The 22,344-nt window shown below is 40.0% G+C and overlaps 1 protein-coding gene across 10 annotated transcripts in view; it reads right to left on the bottom strand.

The window, feature by feature from the left end:
- TRIM9 (tripartite motif containing 9) overlaps positions 1-22,344 on the bottom strand; it is a 390,783-nt gene that overhangs the window by 171,671 nt on the left and 196,768 nt on the right. For all 10 annotated transcript variants that reach the window (XM_053697627.1, XM_053697625.1, XM_053697629.1 and 7 more), the window contains one exon: positions 16,936-17,046. In XM_053697627.1, the coding sequence (XP_053553602.1) occupies positions 16,936-17,046 (111 nt within the window). The remainder of the gene's footprint in view (positions 1-16,935; positions 17,047-22,344) is intronic.

Raw genomic sequence — 22,344 nt, 5'->3', positions numbered from 1 at the left:
CTGCCGAACGCACACCGCCGCAACCTACATTATCCCTATGTACCCCTAATCTGCTGCCCCTAACATCGCCGACCCCTATATTATATTTATTACTAGGGATGCACCGAAATTTCGGCCACCGAAAATTTCGGCCGAAAATGGGCCTATCCCATTTCGGCCGAAAGAGGGGAAAACCGGCCGAAAATTGCATGTTTTATTTGAAATTAAATTGACCCCTATGCAGTATGCACCATAAAATCAACCCCTGGCAGCCAGATTTGTATCCCTCTAAGTGTCCTCCCCCGTGCCTCACTGACCGCAATAAGTAGTTAGAAGACGCATCTAAATTTCGCCCCGTGTGGCTGGGTTATTTCTAGGCCATATTCAACTTTAACTACATGCTCCAGAATGCCTTGCGGGTAGAGGGGGTGCGGCACTGTGGGCTGTTCACTAAAGCCCGTGACACACTGCAAGCGATGCGTCGCGAGGCAAAGCAGCTGCTTTGCTCCGCGTCGCATCGCTTCTGAAGTTCAAATATTTCATCTCTGAGCGCTTAGCTACGCGACCTGACGCAGCAGAGTGCTCAGAGATGAAAAGGCAAGACACACTGAGCGCGCACAGCTGCATCTACACGCTGCGCGTCGCTTTGCTTGCAGTGTGTCACAGCCCTAACTTGAAGCAGAGCGGCAGAGTGAGAGAGGGAACTTGCCGTGTCAGATGAAATTTATGACACTTGCCTGCAGAGCCATATAGTTACTTGTAAGGGATCCTCCGGTCAGTGAGTGTGTGAAAGGATCATACGTATATTTACCCTGATCTGGCTCCCTGTCTAACTGTGACTTTATTTGAAAAAGCAGCTCATTGAGTCCTGCACAAATAAAGTCACGATTAGACAGGGAGCCAGATAAGGGTAAATATACGTATGATCCTTTCACACACTCACTGACCGGAGGATCCCTTACTAACTATATGGCTCTGCAGGCAAGTGTCATAAATTTCATCTGACACGGCAAGTTTACTGTGTAAACAGACAGAGCGGGCTGCAGCGTGGTTTCAATACAAGCAGCTGTTACCTCCTCCTCCTGAGTCCTGCACAAGGAGCTGCTTTTACAAAAGTGTCACAGCCAGACAGGGAGCCAGTCCAGATAAGAATGAATTATATGCAATATGTAGGGGCCCTTTGCACACTGACAGGAGAACTGTAATTGTTTGGGCTACAATCCACAAGCACTGGTAATAGATCTCTTGCATTCCTCTGTGTCTCAGTACCATGCTTAACCCCATGCTGCCTGCTGTGTACCTCAATGCAGATTATTATGTGTATATATTTATATATATATATATATACACCGGTATATATATATATATATATATATATATATATATATATATATATATATACATATATACACACACACACACATATAATATATATATGTGTGTGTGTGTGTATATATATATATATATATATATATATATATATAATATGTGTATATATATATATATATATAATATATGTGTATATATATATATATAATATATGTGTATGTGTGTATATATATATATATATATATATATTTATATTTATATTAATATATATATATATATATAAAATTAAAAGTCTTATATTAATAAAATTATAGAAAAAAACTGTTTTAAAATCATTTGGGGGAAAAAGTCATTTTCGGTTTCGGTTTTCGGCCAAGGGCATCCTAAATTTTCGGTTTCGGTCTAGAATTTTCATTTCGGTGCATCCCTATTTATTACCCCCTAATCTGCCCCCCCCCCAACGTCGCCGCTACCTACCTACACTTATTAACCCCTAATCTGCCGACCGGACCTCGCCGCCACTATAATAAATGTATTAACCCCTAAACCGCCTCACTCCCGCCTCAAAAACCCTATAATAAATAGTATTAACCCCTAATCTGCCCTCCCTAACATCGCCGACACCTAACTTCAAGTATTAACCCCTAATCTGCCGACTGGACCTCGCCGCTACTATAATAAATGTATTAACCCCTAAAGCTAAGTCTAACTCTAACACTAACACCCCCCTAAGTTAAATATAATTTTTATCTAATGAAATAAATTAACTCTTATTAAATAAATTAATCCTATTTAAAGCTAAATACTTACCTGTAAAATAAACCCTAATATAGCTACAATATAACAAATAATTATATTGTAGCTATTTTAGGATTTATATTTATTTTACAGGCAACTTTGTATTTATTTTAACTAGGTACAATAGCTATTAAATAGTTAATAACTATTTAATAGCTACCTAGTTAAAATAATTACAAAATTACCTGTAAAATAAATCCTAACCTAAGTTACAATTAAACCTAACACTACACTATCAATAAATTAATTAACTAAACTACCTACAATTATCTACAATTAAATCAACTAAACTAAATTACAAAAAAAAACAAACACTAAATTACAAAAAATAAAAAAGATTACAAGAATTTTAAACTAATTACACCTACTCTAATCCTCCTAAAAAAATAACAAAGCCCCCCAAAATAAAAAAATGCCCTACCCTATTCTAAAATAAAAAGTTAACAGCTCTTTTACCTTACAAGCCCTTAAAAGGGCCTTTTGCGGGGCATGCCCCAAAGAAAGCAGCTCTTTTGCATTCAAATAAACATAAAATACCCTCCCCCCAACATTACAACCCACATACCCCTAATCTAACCCAAACCCCCCTTAAAAAACCTAACACTAAGCCCCTGAAGATCTCCCTACCTTATCTTCACCACGCCGGGTATCATCGATCCGGTTAGAAGAGGGTCCGAAGTCTTCATCCTATCTGGCAAGAAGAGGTCCAGAAGAGGGTCCGAAGTCTTCATCCTATCCGGCAAGAAGAGGATGGATCCGCGTCGGCTGCTTCAAGATGGTCCTGCTCCGCGCCGGATGGATGAAGATAGAAGACGCCGTCTGGATGAACATGTGTACCGGTCCGGATGTCCTCTTCTTGCCAGATAGGATGAAGACTTCAGACCCTCTTCTGGACCTCTTCTTGCCGGATAGGATGAAGACTTCGGACCCTCTTCTGGACGGATCAGTGATACCCGGCGTGGTGAAGATAAGGTAGGGAGATCTTCAGGGGCTTAGTGTTAGGTTTTTTAAGGGGTGTTTGGGTTAGATTAGGGGTATGTGGGTGGTGGGTTGTAATGTTGGGGGGGAGGGTATTTTATGTTTATTTAAATGCAAAAGAGCTGTTTTCTTTGGGGCATGCCCGCAAACGGCCCTTTTAAGGGCTGGTAAGGTAAAAGAGCTGATAACTTTTTATTTTAAAATAGGGTAGGGCATTTTTTTATTTTGGGGGGCTTTGTTATTTTTTTAGGGGGCTTAGAGTAGGTGTAATTAGTTTAAAATTCTTGTAATCTTTTTTTATTTTTTGTAATTTAGTGTTTGGTTTTTTTGTAATTTAGTTTAGTTGATTTAATTGTAGATAATTGTAGGTAGTTTAGTTAATTAATTTATTGATAGTGTAGTGTTAGGTTTAATTGTAACTTAGGTTAGGATTTATTTTACAGGTAATTTTGTAATTATTTTAACTAGGTAGCTATTAAATAGTTATTAACTATTCAATAGCTATTATACCTAGTTAAAATAAATACAAAGTTGCCTGTAAAATAAATATAAATCCTAAAATAGCTACAATATAATTATTCGTTATATTGTAGCTATATTAGGGTTTATTTTACAGGTAAGTATTTAGCTTTAAATAGGATTAATTTATTTAATAAGAGTTAATTTATTTCGTTAGATAAAAATTATATTTAACTTAGGGGGGTGTTAGTGTTAGGGTTAGACTTAGCTTTAGGGGTTAATACATTTATTATAGTAGCGGCGAGGTCCGGTCGGCAGATTAGGGGTTAATACTTGAAGTTAGGTGTCGGCAATGTTAGGGAGGGCAGATTAGGGGTTAATACTATTTATTATAGGGTTTTTGAGGCGGGAGTGAGGCGGTTTAGGGGTTAATACATTTATTATAGTGGCGGCGAGGTCCGGTCGGCAGATTAGGGGTTAATAAGTGTAGGTAGGTAGCGACGACGTTGGGGTGGGGGGCAGATTCGGGGCTAATAAATATAATATAGGGGTCGGCGATGTTAGGGGCAGCAGATTAGGGGTACGTAGGGATAATGTAGGTTGCGGCGGTGTACGGAGCGGCAGATTAGGGGTTAATAATAAAATGCAGGGGTCAGCGATAGCGGGGGCAGTAGATTAGGGGTTAATAATTGTAAGGTTAGGGGTGTTTAGACTCGAGGTACATGTTAGGGTGTTAGGTGCAGACTTAGGAAGTGTTTCCCCATAGGAAACAATGGGGCTGCGTTAGGAGCTGAATGCTGCTTTTTTGCAGGTGTTAGGTTTTTCTTTAGCTCAAACTGCCCCATTGTTTCCTATGGGGATATCGTGCACGAGCACGTTTTTGAAGCTGGCCGCGTCTGTAAGCAACGCTGGTATTGAGAGTTGAAGTGGCGGTAAATATGCCTGTACGCTCCCTTTTTGGAGCCTAACGCAGCCCTTCAGAGAACTCTAAATACCAGCGTTGTTTAAAAGGTGCGGGAGGAAAAAAACACGCGTAGCTAACGCACCCCTTCTAACGCAAAACTCTAAATCTAGGTGTATGTTTTTAAAATAAAAAGTCTGGAGTAGACTGTCCTTTTAAGACTTAGAATAGTAACTACATTAGATCTTTCACTACACGTTAATAGTATCTAATGCAACACTGGGCCAGATTAGAAGTGATGCTACCAATTAGCATGCAATTTTGATTTTACATTTGCGCTTGTATTACAAGATGAAAGTATAGTTTGTGCTTGAGTGCAAGCCGAAACTGCGCTAGAATATTTAGCACAACTTCAGAACTGAAGTAAAGTGCAAGTGTTACAAAAAAGTTGCACAAGGCACATAAAAACACATTAAAAAGTATTATACACACATAAATACACATTAAAAAAAACAGAATTTATGTTTACCTGATAAATTACTTTCTCCAACGGTGTGTCCGGTCCACGGCGTCATCCTTACTTGTGGGATATTCTCTTCCCCAACAGGAAATGGCAAAGAGCCCAGCAAAGCTGGTCACATGATCCCTCCTAGGCTCCGCCTTCCCCAGTCATTCGACCGACGTAAAGGAGGAATATTTGCATAGGAGAAATCATATGATACCGTGGTGACTGTAGTTAGAGAAATTAAATCATCAGACCTGATTAAAAAACCAGGGCGGGCCGTGGACCGGACACACCGTTGGAGAAAGTAATTTATCAGGTAAACATAAATTCTGTTTTCTCCAACATAGGTGTGTCCGGTCCACGGCGTCATCCTTACTTGTGGGAACCAATACCAAAGCTTTAGGACACGGATGATGGGAGGGAGCAAATCAGGTCACCTAGATGGAAGGCACCACGGCTTGCAAAACCTTTCTCCCAAAAATAGCCTCAGAAGAAGCAAAAGTATCAAATTTGTAAAATTTGGTAAAAGTGTGCAGTGAAGACCAAGTCGCTGCCTTACATATCTGATCAACAGAAGCCTCGTTCTTGAAGGCCCATGTGGAAGCCACAGCCCTAGTGGAATGAGCTGTGATTCTTTCAGGAGGCTGCCGTCCTGATGATGCTTTTAAGCCAAAAAGAGAGAGAGGTAGAAGTTGCTTTTTGACCTCTCCTTTTACCAGAATAAACAACAAACAAGGAAGATGTTTGTCTGAAATCCTTTGTAGCCTCTAAATAGAATTTTAGAGCACGAACTACATCCAAATTGTGCAACAAACGTTCCTTCTTTGAAACTGGATTCGGACACAAAGAAGGCACCACTATCTCCTGGTTAATATTTTTATTAGAAACAACTTTTGGAAGAAAACCAGGTTTAGTACGCAAACCCACCTTATCTGCATGGAACACCAGATAAGGAGGAGAACACTGCAGAGCAGATAACTCTGAAACTCTTCTAGCAGAAGAAATTGCAACCAAAAATAAAACTTTCCAAGATAATAACTTAATATCTACGGAATGTAAGGGTTCAAACGGAACCCCTTGAAGAACTGAAAGAACTAAATTGAGACTCCAAGGAGGAGTCAAAGGTTTGTAAACAGGCTTGATTCTAACCAGAGCCTGAACAAAAGCCTGAACATCTGGCACAGCCGCCAGCTTCTTGTGAAGTAAAACAGATAAAGCAGAAATCTGTCCCTTCAAAGAACTTGCAGATAATCCTTTCTCCAAACCCTCTTGTAGAAAGGATAGAATCTTAGGAATTTTTACCCTGTTCCATGGGAATCCTTTCGATTCGCACCAACAGATATATTTCTTCCATACTTTATGGTAAATTTTCCTAGTTACAGGCTTTCTAGCCTGAATAAGAGTATCAATGACAGAATCTGAGAACCCACGCTTTGATAAAATCAAGCGTTCAATCTCCAAGCAGTCAGTTGGAGTGATGCCAGATTCGGATGTTCGAACGGACCTTGAACAAGAAGGTCCCATCTCAAAGGTAGCTTCCATGGTGGAGCCGATGACATATTCACCAGGTCTGCATACCAAGTTCTGCGTGGCCACGCAGGAGCTATCAAGATCACCGAAGCCCTCTCTTGATTGATCCTGGCTACCAGCCTGGGAATGAGAGGAAACGGTGGGAACACATAAGCTAGGTTGAAGGTCCAGGGCGCTACTAGTGCATCTACTAGAATCGCCTTGGGATCCCTGGATCTGGACCCGTAGCAAGGAACCTTGAAGTTCTGACGAGACGCCATCAGATCCATGTCTGGAATGCCCCATAATTGAGTTATTTGGGCAAAGATTTCCGGATGGAGTTCCCACTCCCCCGGATGAAATGTCTGACGACTCAGAAAATCCGCTTCCCAATTTTCCACTCCTGGGATATGGATTGTAGACAAGTGGCAGGAGTGAAGCTCCGCCCATTGAATTACTTTGGTCACTTCTTCCATCGCCAGAGAACTCCTTGTTCCCCCCTGATGGTTGATATATGCAACAGTCGTCATGTTGTCTGATTGAAACCTTATGAATTTGGCCTTTGCTAGTTGAGGCCAAGCCTTGAGAGCATTGAATATCGCTCTCAGTTCCAGAATGTTTATCGGGAGAAGAGATTCTTCCCGAGACCATAGACCCTGAGCCTTCAGGTGTTTCCAGACCGCGCCCCAGCCCACCAGGCTGGCGTCGGTCGTTACAATGACCCACTCTGGTCTTCTGAAGCTCATCCCTTGGGACAGGTTGTCCAGGGTCAGCCACCAACGGAGTGAATCTCTGGTCCTCTGATCTACTTGGATCGTCGGGGACAAATCTGTATAATCCCCATTCCACTGTCTGAGCATGCACAGTTGTAATGGTCTTAGATGAATTCGCGCAAAAGGAACTATGTCCATTGCCGCAACCATCAAACCTATTACTTCCATGCACTGCGCTATGGAAGGAAGAAGAACAGAATGAAGTACTTGACAAGAGCTTAGAAGTTTTGATTTTCTGACTTCTGTCAGAAAAATCTTCATTTCCAAGGAGTCTATTATTGTTCCCAAGAAGGGAACTCTTGTTGACGGGAATAGAGAACTTTTTTCTACGTTCACTTTCCACCCGTGAGATCTGAGAAAGGCTAGGACAATGTCCGTATGAGCCTTTGCTTGTGGTAGAGACGACGCTTGAATCAGTATGTCGTCCAAGTAGGGTACTACTGCAATGCCCCTTGGCCTTAGCACCGCTAGAAGGGACCCTAGTACCTTTGTGAAAATTCTTGGAGCAGTGGCTAGTCCGAATGGAAGTGCCACAAACTGGTAATGCTTGTCCAGAAAGGCGAATCTTAGGAACCGATGATGTTCCTTGTGGATAGGAATATGTAGATACGCATCCTTTAAATCCACCGTGGTCATGAATTGACCTTCCTGGATGGTAGGAAGAATTGTCCGAATGGTTTCCATCTTGAACGATGGGACCTTGAGAAATTTGTTTAGGATCTTGAGATCCAAAATTGGCCTGAATGTTCCCTCTTTTTTGGGAACTATGAACAGATTGGAGTAAAACCCCATCCCTTGTTCTCCTAATGGAACAGGATGAATCACTCCCATTTTTAACAGGTCTTCTACACAATGTAAGAATGCCTGTCTTTTTATTTGGTCTGAAGACAATTGAGACCTGTGGAACCTTCCCCTTGGGGGTAGTTCCTTGAATTCCAGGAGATAACCTTGAGAAACTATTTCTAGCGCCCAAGGATCCTGAACATCTCTTGCCCGAGCCTGAGCGAAGAGAGAGAGTCTGCCCCCCACCAGATCCGGTCCCGGATCGGGGGCCAGCATCTCATGCTGTCTTGGTAGCGGTAGCGGGCTTCTTGGCCTGCTTACCTTTGTTCCAGCCTTGCATCGGTCTCCAGGCTGGCTTGGTTTGAGAAGAATTAACCTCTTGCTTAGAGGATGTAGAATTCGAGGCTGGTCCGTTTCTGCGAAAGGGACGAAAATTTGTTTTATTTTTAGCCTTAAAAGACCTATCCTGAGGAAGGGCGTGGCCCTTTCCCCCAGTGATGTCTGAAATAATCTCTTTCAAGTCAGGGCCAAACAGCGTTTTCCCCTTGAAAGGGATGTTAAGCAATCTGTTCTTGGAGGACACATCCGCTGACCAAGACTTCAGCCAAAGCGCTCTGCGCGCCACAATAGCAAAACCTGAATTTTTCGCCGCTAATCTAGCTAATTGCAAAGTGGCGTCTAAGGTAAAAGAGTTAGCCAACTTAAGTGCTTGAACTCTGTCCATAACCTCCTCATAAGAGGATGCTTGATTGAGCGACTTTTCTAGTTCCTCGAACCAGAAACACGCTGCTGTAGTGACAGGAACAATGCATGAAATTGGTTGTAGAAGGTAACCTTGCTGAACAAACATCTTTTTAAGCAAACCCTCTAATTTTTTATCCATAGGATCTTTGAAAGCACAACTATCTTCTATAGGGATAATGGTGCGTTTGTTTAGAGTAGAAACCGCCCCCTCGACCTTGGGGACTGTCTGCCATAAGTCCTTCCTGGGGTCGACCATAGGAAATAATTTCTTAAATATAGGGGGAGGGACAAAAGGTATGCCGGGCCTTTCCCATTCTTTATTTACAATGTCCGCCACCCGCTTGGGTATAGGAAAAGCTTCGGGGGGCACCGGGACCTCTAGGAACCTGTCCATCTTACATAATTTCTCTGGAATGACCAAATTGTCACAATCATCCAGAGTAGATAACACCTCCTTAAGCAGAGCGCGGAGATATTCCAATTTAAATTTAAATGTAATAACGTCAGGTTCAGCTTGTTGAGAAATTTTTCCTGAATCTGAAATTTCTCCCTCAGACAAAACCTCCCTAGCCCCTTCAGACTGGTGTAAGGGCATGTCAGAACCATTATCATCAGCGTCCTCATGCTCTTCAGTATCTAAAACAGAGCAGTCGCGCTTTCGCTGATAAGTGGGCATTTTGGCTAAAATGTTTTTAATAGAATTATCCATTACAGCCGTTAATTGTTGCATAGTAAGGAGGATTGGCGCACTAGATTCACTAGGGACCTCCTGAGTGGGCAAGACTGGTGTAGACATAGAAGGAGATGATGCAGTACCATGCTTACTCCCCTCACTTAAGGAATCATTTTGGGCAACATTATTATCAGTGGCATCATTGTCCCTACTTTGTTTGTCACATTCATCACATATATTTAAATGGAGAGGAACCTTGGCTTCCGAACATACAGAACATCGTCTATCTGATAGTTCAGACATGTTAATAGGCATAAACTTGATAACAAAGCACAAAAAACGTTTTAAAATAAAACCGTTACTGTCTCTTTAAATTTTAAACTGAACACACTTTTTTACTGAATATACGCAAAAGTATGAAGGAAATGTTCAAAATTCACCAAAATTTCACCACAGTGTCATAAAGCCTTAAAAGTATTGCACACCAAATTTGAAAGCTTTAACTCTTAAAATAACGGAACCGGAGCCGTTTTTACATTTAACCCCTATACAGTCCCTGGTATCTGCTTTGCTGAGACCCAACCAAGCCCAGAGGGGAATACGATACCAAATGATGCCTTCAATAAGCTTTTTCAGTGGATCTGAGCTCCTCACACATGCATCTGCATGCCTTGCTTCTCAAAAACAACTGCGCATTAGTGGCGCGAAAATGAGGCTCTGCCTATGACTAGAAAAGGCCCCCAGTGAAAAAGGTGTCCAATACAGTGCCTGCCGTTTTTTTAATAAAATTCCCAAGATTAAAATAACTCTCCAAAGTTATAAACCATTAAATATGCTTATAAAGTAATCGTTTTGGCCCAGAAAAATGTCTACCAGTCTTTAAAGCCCTTGTGAAGCCCTTTTATTCTTATATTGAAAATTAAGAAAATGGCTTACCGGATCCCATAGGGAAAATGACAGCTTCCAGCATTACCAAGTCTTGTTAGAAATGTGTCATACCTCAAGCAGCCAAAGTCTGCTCACTGTTTCCCCCAACTGAAGTTAATTCCTCTCAACAGTCCTGTGTGGAAACAGCCATCGATTTTAGTAACGGTTGCTAAAATCATTTTCCTCTTACAAACAGAAATCTTCATCTCTTTTCTGTTTCAGAGTAAATAGTACATACCAGCACTATTTTAAAATAACAAACTCTTGATAGAAGAATAAAAACTACATTTAAACACCAAAAAACTCTGAGCCATCTCCGTGGAGATGTTGCCTGTGCAACGGCAAAGAGAATGACTGGGGAAGGCGGAGCCTAGCAGGGATCATGTGACCAGCTTTGCTGGGCTCTTTGCCATTTCCTGTTGGGGAAGAGAATATCCCACAAGTAAGGATGACGCTGTGGACCGGACACACCTATGTTGGAGAAAAGGTTAAAAGGGATATGGTATATGGCGTTAGACTGTGAAGGGCTCCAATGTATATATACACGTTTAAATATGTGTATGTATACATGTCTATATATGTGTATATATGTATGTGTACATCCATCTTATAACATCAGCTGTGATAGGATGTGTACCCACTCTGGTGTAAGAGTGCAGTCCATTTCCATGTTTTGTATCAGTATATATTTATATAGATGTACATTTTTCAAAATAATTATCATATATATATATATATATATATATATATATATATAAAAGAAAAAAATGTTCTTCTATGTGAAAAACATACGCCTAGATTACGAGTTTTGCGGTAACAGGGGTACGTTGCTAACAAGCCTTTTTTTTTCTCCGCTCCCTTAAGACAACGCTGGTATTACAGTTTTTTTTAAACCTGTTGTTAGCCGCAAATAGGTGAGCGTAGAGCAAAATTTTGCTCCACATCTCACCTCAATACCAGCATTGCTTACGGTAGCGGTAAGCTGGCTAAACGTGTGCGTGCACGATTTCCCCATAGGAAACAATGGGGCTAAGCCGGCTGAAAAAAAACTAACACCTGCAAAAAAGCAGCGTTCAGCTCCTAACGGAGCCCCATTGATTCCTATGGGGAAATAAAAGTTATGTCTGCACCTAACACCCTAACATGAACCCCAAGTCTAAACACCTCTAATCTTACACTTATTAAACCCTAATCTGCCGCCCCAGACATCGTCGTCATCTGCATAATATTATTAACCCCTAATCTGCCGCTCCGGACACCGCCGCCACCTACATTATACTAATGAACCCCTAATCTGCTGCCCCCAACATCGCCGACACCTACATTATATTTATTAACCCCTAATCTGCCCCCCCAACGTTGCCACAACTATATTAAATGTATTAACCCCTAATCTGCCGCCGCCAACGTCGCCGCCACTATAATAAAGTTATTAACCCCTAAACCTAAGTCTAACCTTAACACACCCCTAATTTAAATATAATTTAAATAAATCTAAATAAAATAACTACAATTAAATAAATTATTCCTATTTAAAACTAAATACTTACCTATAAAATAAACCCTAAGATAGCTACAATATAACTTATAGTTACATTGTAGCTATTTTAGGATTTATATTTATTTTACAGGCAAGTTTGTATTTATTTTAAGTAGGTAGAATAGTTATTAAATAGTTAATAACTATCTAATAGCTACCTAGTTAAAATAAGTACAAATTTACCTGTAAAATAAATCCTAACCTAAATTACAATTACACCTAACACTACACTATCATTAAATTAATTACATAAACTACCTACAATTAACTACAATTAAATTAAATAAACTAAAGTACGAAAAACAACAAACACTAAATTACAGAAAATAAAAAATAATTTTTTTTTTTTTAAACTAATTACACCTAATCTAATAAAATAAAAAAGCCCCCCAAAATAATAAAATTCCCTACCCTATACTAAATTACAAATAGCCCTTAAAAGGGCCTTTAAAGTAATCAGCTCTTTTACCTGTAAAAAAAAATACAATACCCCCCCAACATCCCACCACCCACACACCCAACCCTACTCTAAAACCCACCCAATCCCCCTTAAAAAAAAACTAACACTACCCCCTTGAAGATCACCCTACCTTGAGACGTCTTCACCCAACCGGGCACAAGTGGACCTCCAGAAGGGCAGAAGTCTTCATCCGATCCGGGCAGAAGAGGACCTCCAGACGGGCAGAAGGCTTCATCCAGGTGGCATCTTCTATCTTCATCCATCCGGAGCGGAGCGGGTAAATCTTCAATCCAGCCAACGTGGAGCATCCTCTTCAAAGAAGTCCAAGCGAACAATGAAGGTTCCTTTAAATGACGTCATCCAAGATGCCATCCCTATCAGCCAATCGGAATTAAGGTAAGAAAAATCCAATTGGCTGATCCAATCAGCCAATAGGATTGAGCTTGCATTCTATTGGCTGTTCCAATCAGCCAATAGAATGCAACCTCAATCCTATTGACTGATTGGATCAGCCAATAGGATTTTTCCTACCTTAACTCCGATTGGCTGATAGAATCCTATCAGTCAATCGGAATTCAAGGGACGCCATCTTGGATGACGTCACTTAAAGGAACCTTCATTCTTCGCTTGGACTTCGTTTGAAGAGGATGCTCAGCGTCGGCTGGATTGAAGATGGACCCGCTCCGCTCTGGATGGATGAAGATAGAAGATGCCGCCTGGATGCCGCTTGGAGGTCCTCTTCTGCCCGGATCGGATGAAGACTTCTGCCCCTCTGGAGGTCCACTTGTGCCCGGCTGGGTGAAGACGTCTCAAGGTAGGGTGATCTTCAAGGGGGTATTGTTAGTTTTTTTTAAGGGGGGATTGGGTGGGTTTTAGAGTAGGGTTGGGTGTGTGGGTGGTGGGTTTTAATGTTGGGGGGTATTGTATTTTTTTTTACAGGTAAAAGAGTTGATTAATTTGGGGCAATGCCCCGCAAAAGGCCCTTTTAAGGGCTATTTGTAATTTAGAATAGGGTAGGGAATATTATTATTTTGGGGGGCTTTTTTATTATATTAGGGGGATTAGAGTTGGTGTAATTAGCTTAAAAAAATTGTAATAATTTTTTTATTTTCTGTAATTTAGTGTTTTGTTTTTTTTGTACTTTAGTTTATTTTATTTAATTGTAGTTAATTGTAGTTAGTTTATGTAATTTATTTAATGATAGTGTAGTGTTAGGTGTAATTGTAATTTAGGTTAGGATTTATTTTACAGGTAAATTTGTACTTATTTTAACTAAGTAGGGTAGCTATTAAATAGTTAATAACTATTTAATAACTATTGTACCTAGTTAAAATAAATACAAAGTTGCCTGTAAAATAAATATAAACCCTAAGCTAGCTAAAATGTAACTATTAGTTATATTGTAGCTAGCTTATGATTTATTTTACAGGTAAGTAGTTAGTTTTAAATAGGATCAATTTATTTAATTGTAGTAATTTTAGTTCGTTTTAATTAAATTATATTTAAGTTAGGGGGGGGTGTTAGGGTTAGGATTAGACTTAGGTTTAGGGGTTAATAAATTTAATATAGTAGCAGCGACGTTGGGGGCGGCAGATAAGGGGTTAATAAATGTAGATAGGTGTCAGCGATGTTAGGGACGGCAGATTAGGGGTTAATACAATTTAACTAGTGTTTGTGAGGCGGGAGTGCAGCGGTTTAGGGGTTAATATATTTATTAAAGTGGCGGCGATGTCCGGTCGGCAGATTAGGGGTTAAATAATTTATTTAAGTGTTTCCGATGTGGGGGGGGGCTCGGATTAGGGGTTAATAGGTAGTTTATGGGTGTTAGTGTACTTTGTAGCACTTTAGTTAAGAGTTTTATGTTACGGCGTTACCCCATAAAACTCTTAACTACTGACTTTTAAATTCGGTAGGAGTCTTGACAGGAGAGGGTCTACCTCTCACTTCTTCCAAAACTCGTAATACCGGCGTTAGGCAAATCCCATTAAAAAGATAGGATACGCAATTGACGTAAGGGGATTTGCGGTAAGCTCGAGTCACGGAAGAAAAGTGAGCGGTACACCTGTACCTGCCAGACTCATAATACCAGCGGGCGTTGTAAGGCTAACGTAAGACTCGTAATCTAGCCGATAGGAATTTAAAATATTTCTAACTCACTTCGGGTTTAAGGCAGTTGGTCTAACACAGTGCTGCATTATTGCTTGAGCGATAACAGTTGTTTTTTTTTCACAGTCTATGGGGAGAAGAAGTTAGCAAAGTTTCAGTAGCCTGCAGTTAGCGTGCATCAGTCTTTTGCTTACGTGCTAACTTTTACTTTCAACTTGTAATACGCACTTACCCGTCTGCCATTTTTAATTTAAGTGAAAAAGTTCTTAATCTGGCTCACTGTACAGCCATATCTCTCTAGGAACACTGAGCAACGGGTCCACATCTGGATGCCCGCATCACGCTTAGGGAGACTTCCCCAAGAGTCATAATTTGCATAAATAAAAAGAGAGAAGCGCTCAACCTGGGAACGAACAACAGCATAATAGCTTGTTCTATTGCCAGTTACCACCCAAGAAGCAGCCTTTTTTTGCTCAACATGTGCCTTTCACAGAGAAGAACTTTCCTGTAGCATATCAGTCTGATCCTAACTTAACAGTGCAGTCCAGCCCTGAAATACCAGGCAATCCCTCTCTGAACGAGAGAAACGGCAAAACCCCAGACATACGTGCTATTGTTCGTTCCCAGGTTGAGCGCTTCTCTCTTTTTATTAATGCTAATTAAGACTCTTAGGGAAGTCTCCCTAAGTGTGATGTTGGAATCCAGACGTGGACCAGTTGCTCAGTGTGCCTAGAGCGATATGGCTGCACCTCACTGTCGAGGCCCACACTAGGCCGAAATGTACGTCTGGGGTTTTGCCGTTTCTCTCGTTGAGAGAGGGATTGCCTGGTATTTTGGGACTGTACTGTTAAGTCAGGATCAGACTGATATGCTACAGGAAAGTTTTTCTCTGTGAAAGGCACATGTTGAGCAAATGAGGCCATAGAACAAGCTATTATGCTATTGTTCATTCCCAGGTTGAGCGCTTCTCTCTTTTTATTAATGCTTATTATGACCCTTAGGGAAGTCTCCCTAAGTGTGATGCGGGAATCCAGACGTGGACTCATTGCTCAGTGTGCCTAGAGGGATAGGGCTGCACCTCATTGACAAGGCCCACACTAGGCAAAACGTACACCTGGGGTTTTGCCATTTCTCTCATTCAGAGAGGGATTGCCTGGTATTTCGGGACTGTACTGTTAAGTCAGGATCAGACTGATATGCTGCAGGAAAGTTCTTCTCTGTTGAGCAAAAGAGGCTGCTTCTTGGGTGGTAACTAGCCATAGAACAAGCTATTATGCTATTGTTCATTCCCAGGTTAAGCGCTTCTCTCTTTTTATTAATTGTCTGGTCTTAAGTCTGGGATATCTTACATTGATGGACATTGAAGAGGAAACTGGTAAGAGAAATGTCAGTAAAAGGTTCTGCTCCATGGTGGTGTAAAACAGTGGGTTACAGTCTTTCCTGACAATTGCTGGGGACCCTTCTCCTCATCACCAGCAGGATGACCTGGGGCCTGATGGGAGATTCTGAGCTGGATCAGAGGATCAAAGTATCTGTCTTGTAAGGTGTCATCTACATGGAGGTTTAGGGCTGCTGCAGTGCTCCCTGGAATACTAGCAGACTGTGTGTTTACAGAGCTAGTAATTTTAGTGGACTATGAGCAGAATTGATAGTGTTTTTTAGAGTTTGTGGACAACAGGGTGGGGGGGTTCAGGACAGATTAAGAGTAGCTATTGTATTAACAGCAGAAGGTCTTGTAAAGGTGGTTAATGTAATAAAGTAGTCCTGACAGGAGTTATGTGTAGAAAGACAGGGTTACACAGGACTGCATAACTTTTGGAATCCTAGCAATACTAGACAGTATTCAGAAGGAACTGCATGGATGACTGACCCTTCTTCTGGTATACAAGTGAAGAGTGTAACTAGCGGTCGAAAGAAATTATGGAAGTCCAAGTGTTCATGCTGGTGAAGGTGCTAAATACTGGCAAGTCTAGAATGGTATGATAGGCACTGGGGTAGTCAGTCCCAGGCAAACTTCTGTTATAAGGTCTTAGTTTGATTGTTTTTATTTTTTAAGGTATTCACTCTTAATGGATATGAGATTGTATTTCTTTTGCCTGGACAGTTTGTTCATCTTTACATAAAAGACACATAAAATATATTAGGTGTTTTAACAAGAAAACAAAATAATGGGACTTCTACAGAAACTGTATTTAATTTTAAGGAAGACTAAAATGCTATGCTAGTTCCTATTTCAGCTGATATTGATAACACATATCTCCATGAAAGTCTATGAAGAGTTTTGTTTTTACTACAACTTTAAATATTAACTATTCCTGACAGAGCTTTTTTCAAGAGTGCTTAAATTTACTTTTTCATATCCTTATACCTATAATTACTCATAAAGGAAACATTTTTTGGTCCAGTAGGTGAGAGATTGATATTGTAAGACATAAAAAAAAATATTATTCCTCAAAAAATAGGTTACTCACTTGAAGAAATCCACTAGGATCATTTTCTTTAATGACTTCCAAACAATATTCCATCAGTCCAGTGGTCTGGCGCAGCTTCACGGTGCAGTGAGAAATCTGATCCCGTACAACCTAGTATGAAGAATCGCAGATAGTCACATTGAAAAGTAGTAAAGAGCATGAAATCATAATGTAAAAAACAGAAAGCCTGTGATGTGCTTGAAACCCATCAGCAATAGAGTAACACTTACAAATTTAATTTGTAAAACATTAACAGGTGAATCCGCACCTTTCCCGTCTATCCAGTCTCTACTTATTAACACAGTAGATGTGACATTTCACACAAACACAACGAAGACAAATCTGTTCTCACATCTGAATATATTCAGAATAGTAATATATAATTAATACAGAATACCCCAGTGGATGTTTTCTTCCTGCTATTTCACAGATGTTATGTTAATTCACTTTGTAATTAGAAAGTCATAGCTACACTCAACATTGATAATCTGTTAACCAGTTCGCTGCCAGAAAGGGCTACAAAGCAACTTTTTTTTTTTTCTTGCTTGTCCACTGTTCTGTAAATCTGAAATATGCATTACATAATGACATAGATCTGTGTTAAAGGCACACTAACATTAGTATTAAAGGGATACTGAGCATAATTGTTTTCTTCCGTAATTCAGATAGAGTTTTCAAGTTTAAGCAACTTTCTAATGTACTCCTATTATTATTTGTTTCTTCGTTCTCTTGGTATCTTAATTTGAAAAAGCAGGAATGTAAGCTTACGAGCCAGCCCATCTTTGGTTCAGCACCTGGGTAGTGCTTGCAGATTGATGGCTAAATGTAGCCACTAATCAGCCCTAAGGCAGAACATACAGTGATGTGAGATGTTATCACAGAAAATGCAGCATGTCTGCAGAAAGAGCAGGACACATGCACTGACTGTTTTCACTTTGCAGCTGCATCAGGCTGTTCTCTTCAAACAGCACTGTGCTGTGGCTGCACTGTGTGAATTTTCTTTAACACAGTGCATCCAGAACAAAGTGCTGTTTGAAGAGAACAGTCAAATGTGGAGTAGCAAAGCAGCAGTGCATTAATTGTTGACTGACTCTCAGATTTGTTTCACAAGACATTTTAAAAACTTAGCACTATCCAGGGTGCTGATCCTAAGATGGGCCGACTTGTAAGCTTACATTCCTGCTTTTTCAAATAAAGAAACCAAGAGAACGAAGAAAAATTGATAATAGGAGTAAATTAGAACATTGCTTAAAATTGCATGCTCTATCTGAATCATTAAAGAAATGTGGGTTTAGTATTCCTTTAATTCAAGAACTGTGAGTAAATGTGTACCAGTCACACAGGGTCTCTGTAACCTGGATTTTGAGGCTTTTTACTATAAGAGAAGGGATCAGAAAGGATGATGTGCTCTTTAAATATTATAATCACAAATGAAAACAAATATATTAAAAATTACACTCAAATAGCCATAGCACCATTAAAGAGACATTGACGTTAAAATGAAACTTTCATGATTTAGAGCAACTTACTACCATTATCAAATTGTGCACAGTATTTTTATATACACACTTTCTGAGGCACGAGCACCTACTGCGCATGCGGGAATGTTCACAGTGTATAGATATACAAGTCTGTGATTTGCTGTTGGCTGTCACATGATAAAGCGTGCAGGAAAATAAAAGGACAATTTTTAAAAATGTCATGAAAAATCTACTACATTTAAATTTCAGAGAGATATTACATTGTATTTTTTTAAATAAATGTTATATTTGAAATAGAACAAAGTTATGTGAACTACATCAGACTTTTAGAGCATTTTTTGTCAAGGTATTCACTAAAGTTGAGAAAAGTCCAAGACTAAGGTCCAAATCATAGGCTTCTAAGAGAAGCCCAATTTAGTTTATCCTATTAAGTAGCCATTAATGTTGATCTAACAATTGTTTATCTTAAGTAATATTATTTTTTATGGTTACTGTCCCTTTAAATAGATTTTTTTTAATAAAATTATTTTTTATAAAAAAATCTATCTAAAGATACTTTTCTATTTAAGATTCATTTTAAGACAAAGGTTATGAATACTGAAATAAGGATTTGTTTTTAATTATGTAGCATGAGGCTGTAAATTCATGGCTCTAATGTTTAATGTTTTTGGTAAATTAATCCTATGGCCTCTAGTTATCAAGGTCTGTCGGACCGGATCCGACAAGAGCTGCTGGTGCAACGCCGCCCCCTGTAGACTCGCGGCCAATAGGCCGCCAGCAGGGGGGTGTCAATCAACCCGATCGTACTCCATAACCAGGCGGACAGGTTATGGAGCAGCGGTCTTTGTGACCGCTGCTTCATAACTGCTGTTTCTGGCGAGCCTGTACGATCGGGTTGATTGACACCCCCTGCTGGTGGCCCATTGGCCGCGAGTCAGCAGGGGGCGGCGTTCCACGAGCAGCTCTTGTGAGCTGCTGGTGCAATGTTAAATGCGGACTTCATGCAGAAAGCTCCTTTATTTGTTTCAAGCGATCGCCGCCCTGAGCTGCTCAAACAGCAAAACGGCGAATTGCTATTTTGCTAAGAGGTGACATTTTCACCTCTTAGCAAATAGCCATGCGGTAAATTCGGCTTGGTGCCCTTGGGAGACGGATTTCACGCACGCTATTTGCTGAGAGGTGGAAACGTCAACTCTTAGCAAAACAGCGTCTGCTGTGGACTGCCTTAGCAGCTCAGAGCGGCGATTGCGTGAAACAAATAAAGGAGCTTTCTGCATGAAATATTTTATACTTCATGAATGAAAGTCCCCTTTATTTGTTTCAATAGTAAATCCTAGCGTTTCACTTTAAAATGACATAACATTGTATGATGGATTGATGTTATTAGACACTTTAGGCTGTTATTATCAACCCATTTGTCTCCCACAAATATCATACCTATGTTCATAATGCTGAAGAATCCGTATGTATCAAATAACTGATGATAATAATAATACTAATAATAAAAAAAAAAGTTTCATCTTCTTATTAACCATATATATTTTGCTTCTGTGTATGTGTAGAAACCAGCAAATCAAACTCTAATTGATTAGTATGGGGGTTGAAGGTTCTGCCTTAATGCCGGCCAAGTCAGACACCATGATTGAGCCAGTGGTTGAGTCACTGACAAGTGACTGCTAATCAATCTTTGTAGCATCTAGGTCAGTCTTATTAAGCTTAAGGCCTGGAAATACGTAAGCCACCTACTTCCTTATGACATGCTAATCAACTATATCTCCCAGAATGCAGATTACTCCAGAACACACCTGTGGCGATAAAAATCAAAGTTCTTCCAAACACTGTTTTAGAAGTTCAAAGAAATGTGTTGCACTTTTTAGGTTGCTTTATTTTCACCACTTTGCCCAATTCATTTCAAACCAGGTCAATGAGTTTTAAGTCAAAAAGACTGTGCTGGCCATACCATAATTTGAAGCCTACCTTCTTGTTCTTTTCTTCTAAGGTAGTTCTGACGTAGGCTGGAGATATGTTTGGGATCATTATTGTGTTGTAGAATGAGCTCCTGACCAACTAGACATATACCAGGGGATATTGCATGGCACTGCAAAATGCTGAAGTAGTCTTTTTGGTTCAGGGTGCCACTCACCTTGTGCAAGTTGCTGATTCATATCATCCTGCTTCCTCCTCTATGTTTGATAGTTGGTGCCACACAAAGTGGTATCATCCTTTTGCATATTTCACGTTGTACAAAAACCCTGGATGATGAACTGAAGATTCCAAATTTTTGATTAGTTGGTCTTTAAGACCTTCTCCGAGTTTTCAAGTACCCCACCGGCGACACTTCATGGCCCAGGCAAGTTTCTTTTTCTTATTTTGCCTGTTAAACCTAAAGGTCAAGACCTTCTCTTTAAGCTGGAAGTGTGACACTTACTTTGACCAGTGTTAAGCTGTATTTGAAGCTGTTGCCCTGTAACACAAGCAGCTGACTCTCAGAAACTTGTCTTCTGATTTTATTTTGGCTTTGGGTCTTTCATACCTCTTCCTGTCAGAGTTTCCTTCTTTTAACAAATGCATTTTGATGGTGTAGAGATCTATATTCAGTAACACCTTGGAATTCTTGAGTTTTCTCTAAAGGGAAGATATATAAAATGTTCAAAATATCCAGCACTCTCATCAGAATTATATGGGCAGCCGCCAGGGTGTATGGATCCAGGGAACACAAAAAAATCAGCATCACTCTCGGCTCTATAATATATTATTTTGTATTTAATTAATTATCTATTACCCATCACAGAATTTGAGAGTACTGTCATGCTGTACTAAAACACACACACATATATATATATATATATATATATATATATATATATATATATACACATATACAGTTGTATGCAAAAGTTTAGGCACCTTGTACAATTTCCATGATTTTTATTTATAAATAATTGGGTGTTTGGATCAGCAATTTCATTTTGATCTATCAAATAACTGAAGGACGCAGCAATATTTCAGTAGTGAAATGAGGTTTATTGGATTAACAGAAAATGTGCAATATGCATCCAAACAAAATTAGACAGGTGCATAAATTTAGGCACCCTTGCCATTTTGTTGATTTGAATACCTGTAACTACCTAGCACTGATTAATTGGAACACACAATTGGTTTGGTGAGCCCATTAAGCCTTGAACTTCATAGACAGGTGCATCCAATCATGAAAAAAGGTATTTAAGGTGGCCAATTGCAATTTGTTGTTCTCTTTGACTCTCCTCTGAAGAGTGGCAACATGGGGGCCTCAAAACAACTCTCAAATGACCTGAAAACAAAGATTGTTCAACAGTATGGTTTAGGGGAAAGCTACAAAAAGCAATCGCAGAGATTTAATCTGTCAGTGTCCACTGTGAGGAACATAGTGAGGAAATGGAAGACAACAGGCACAGTTCTTGTTCAGGCCAGAAGTGGCAGGCCAAGTAAAATATCGGAGAGTCAAAGGCAAAGGATGGTGAGAACGGTCAAAAATAGACCACAGACCATCTCCAAAGACCTACAACATCATCTTGCTGCAGATGGTTACACTGTGCATCGTTCAACAATTCAGTGCACTTTGCACAAGGAGAAGCTGTATGGGAGAGTGGTGCGGAAGAAGCCTTTTCTGCAGACACACCACAAACAGAGTCACTTGAGGTATGCAAACACACATTTGGACAAGCCAGCTTAATTTTGAAAGAAGGTGCTGTGGACTGATGAAACAAAGATTGAGTTATTTGGTCATAAAAAGGGGCGTCATGCATGGTGGCAAAAGAACACAGCGTTCCAAGACAAACAGTTGCTACCCACAGTAAAATTTGGTGAATGTTCCATCATACTGTGGGGCTGTGGGGCCAGTGCCGATACTGGGAATCTTGTTAAAGTTGAGGGTTGCATGGATTCCACT

Source organism: Bombina bombina, chromosome 1, assembly GCF_027579735.1.
Source record: "Bombina bombina isolate aBomBom1 chromosome 1, aBomBom1.pri, whole genome shotgun sequence".
Taxonomy (NCBI): domain Eukaryota; kingdom Metazoa; phylum Chordata; class Amphibia; order Anura; family Bombinatoridae; genus Bombina; species Bombina bombina.
Note: the sequence above shows the minus strand (reverse complement) of the source record. Positions and strands in the feature narration are given on the sequence as shown.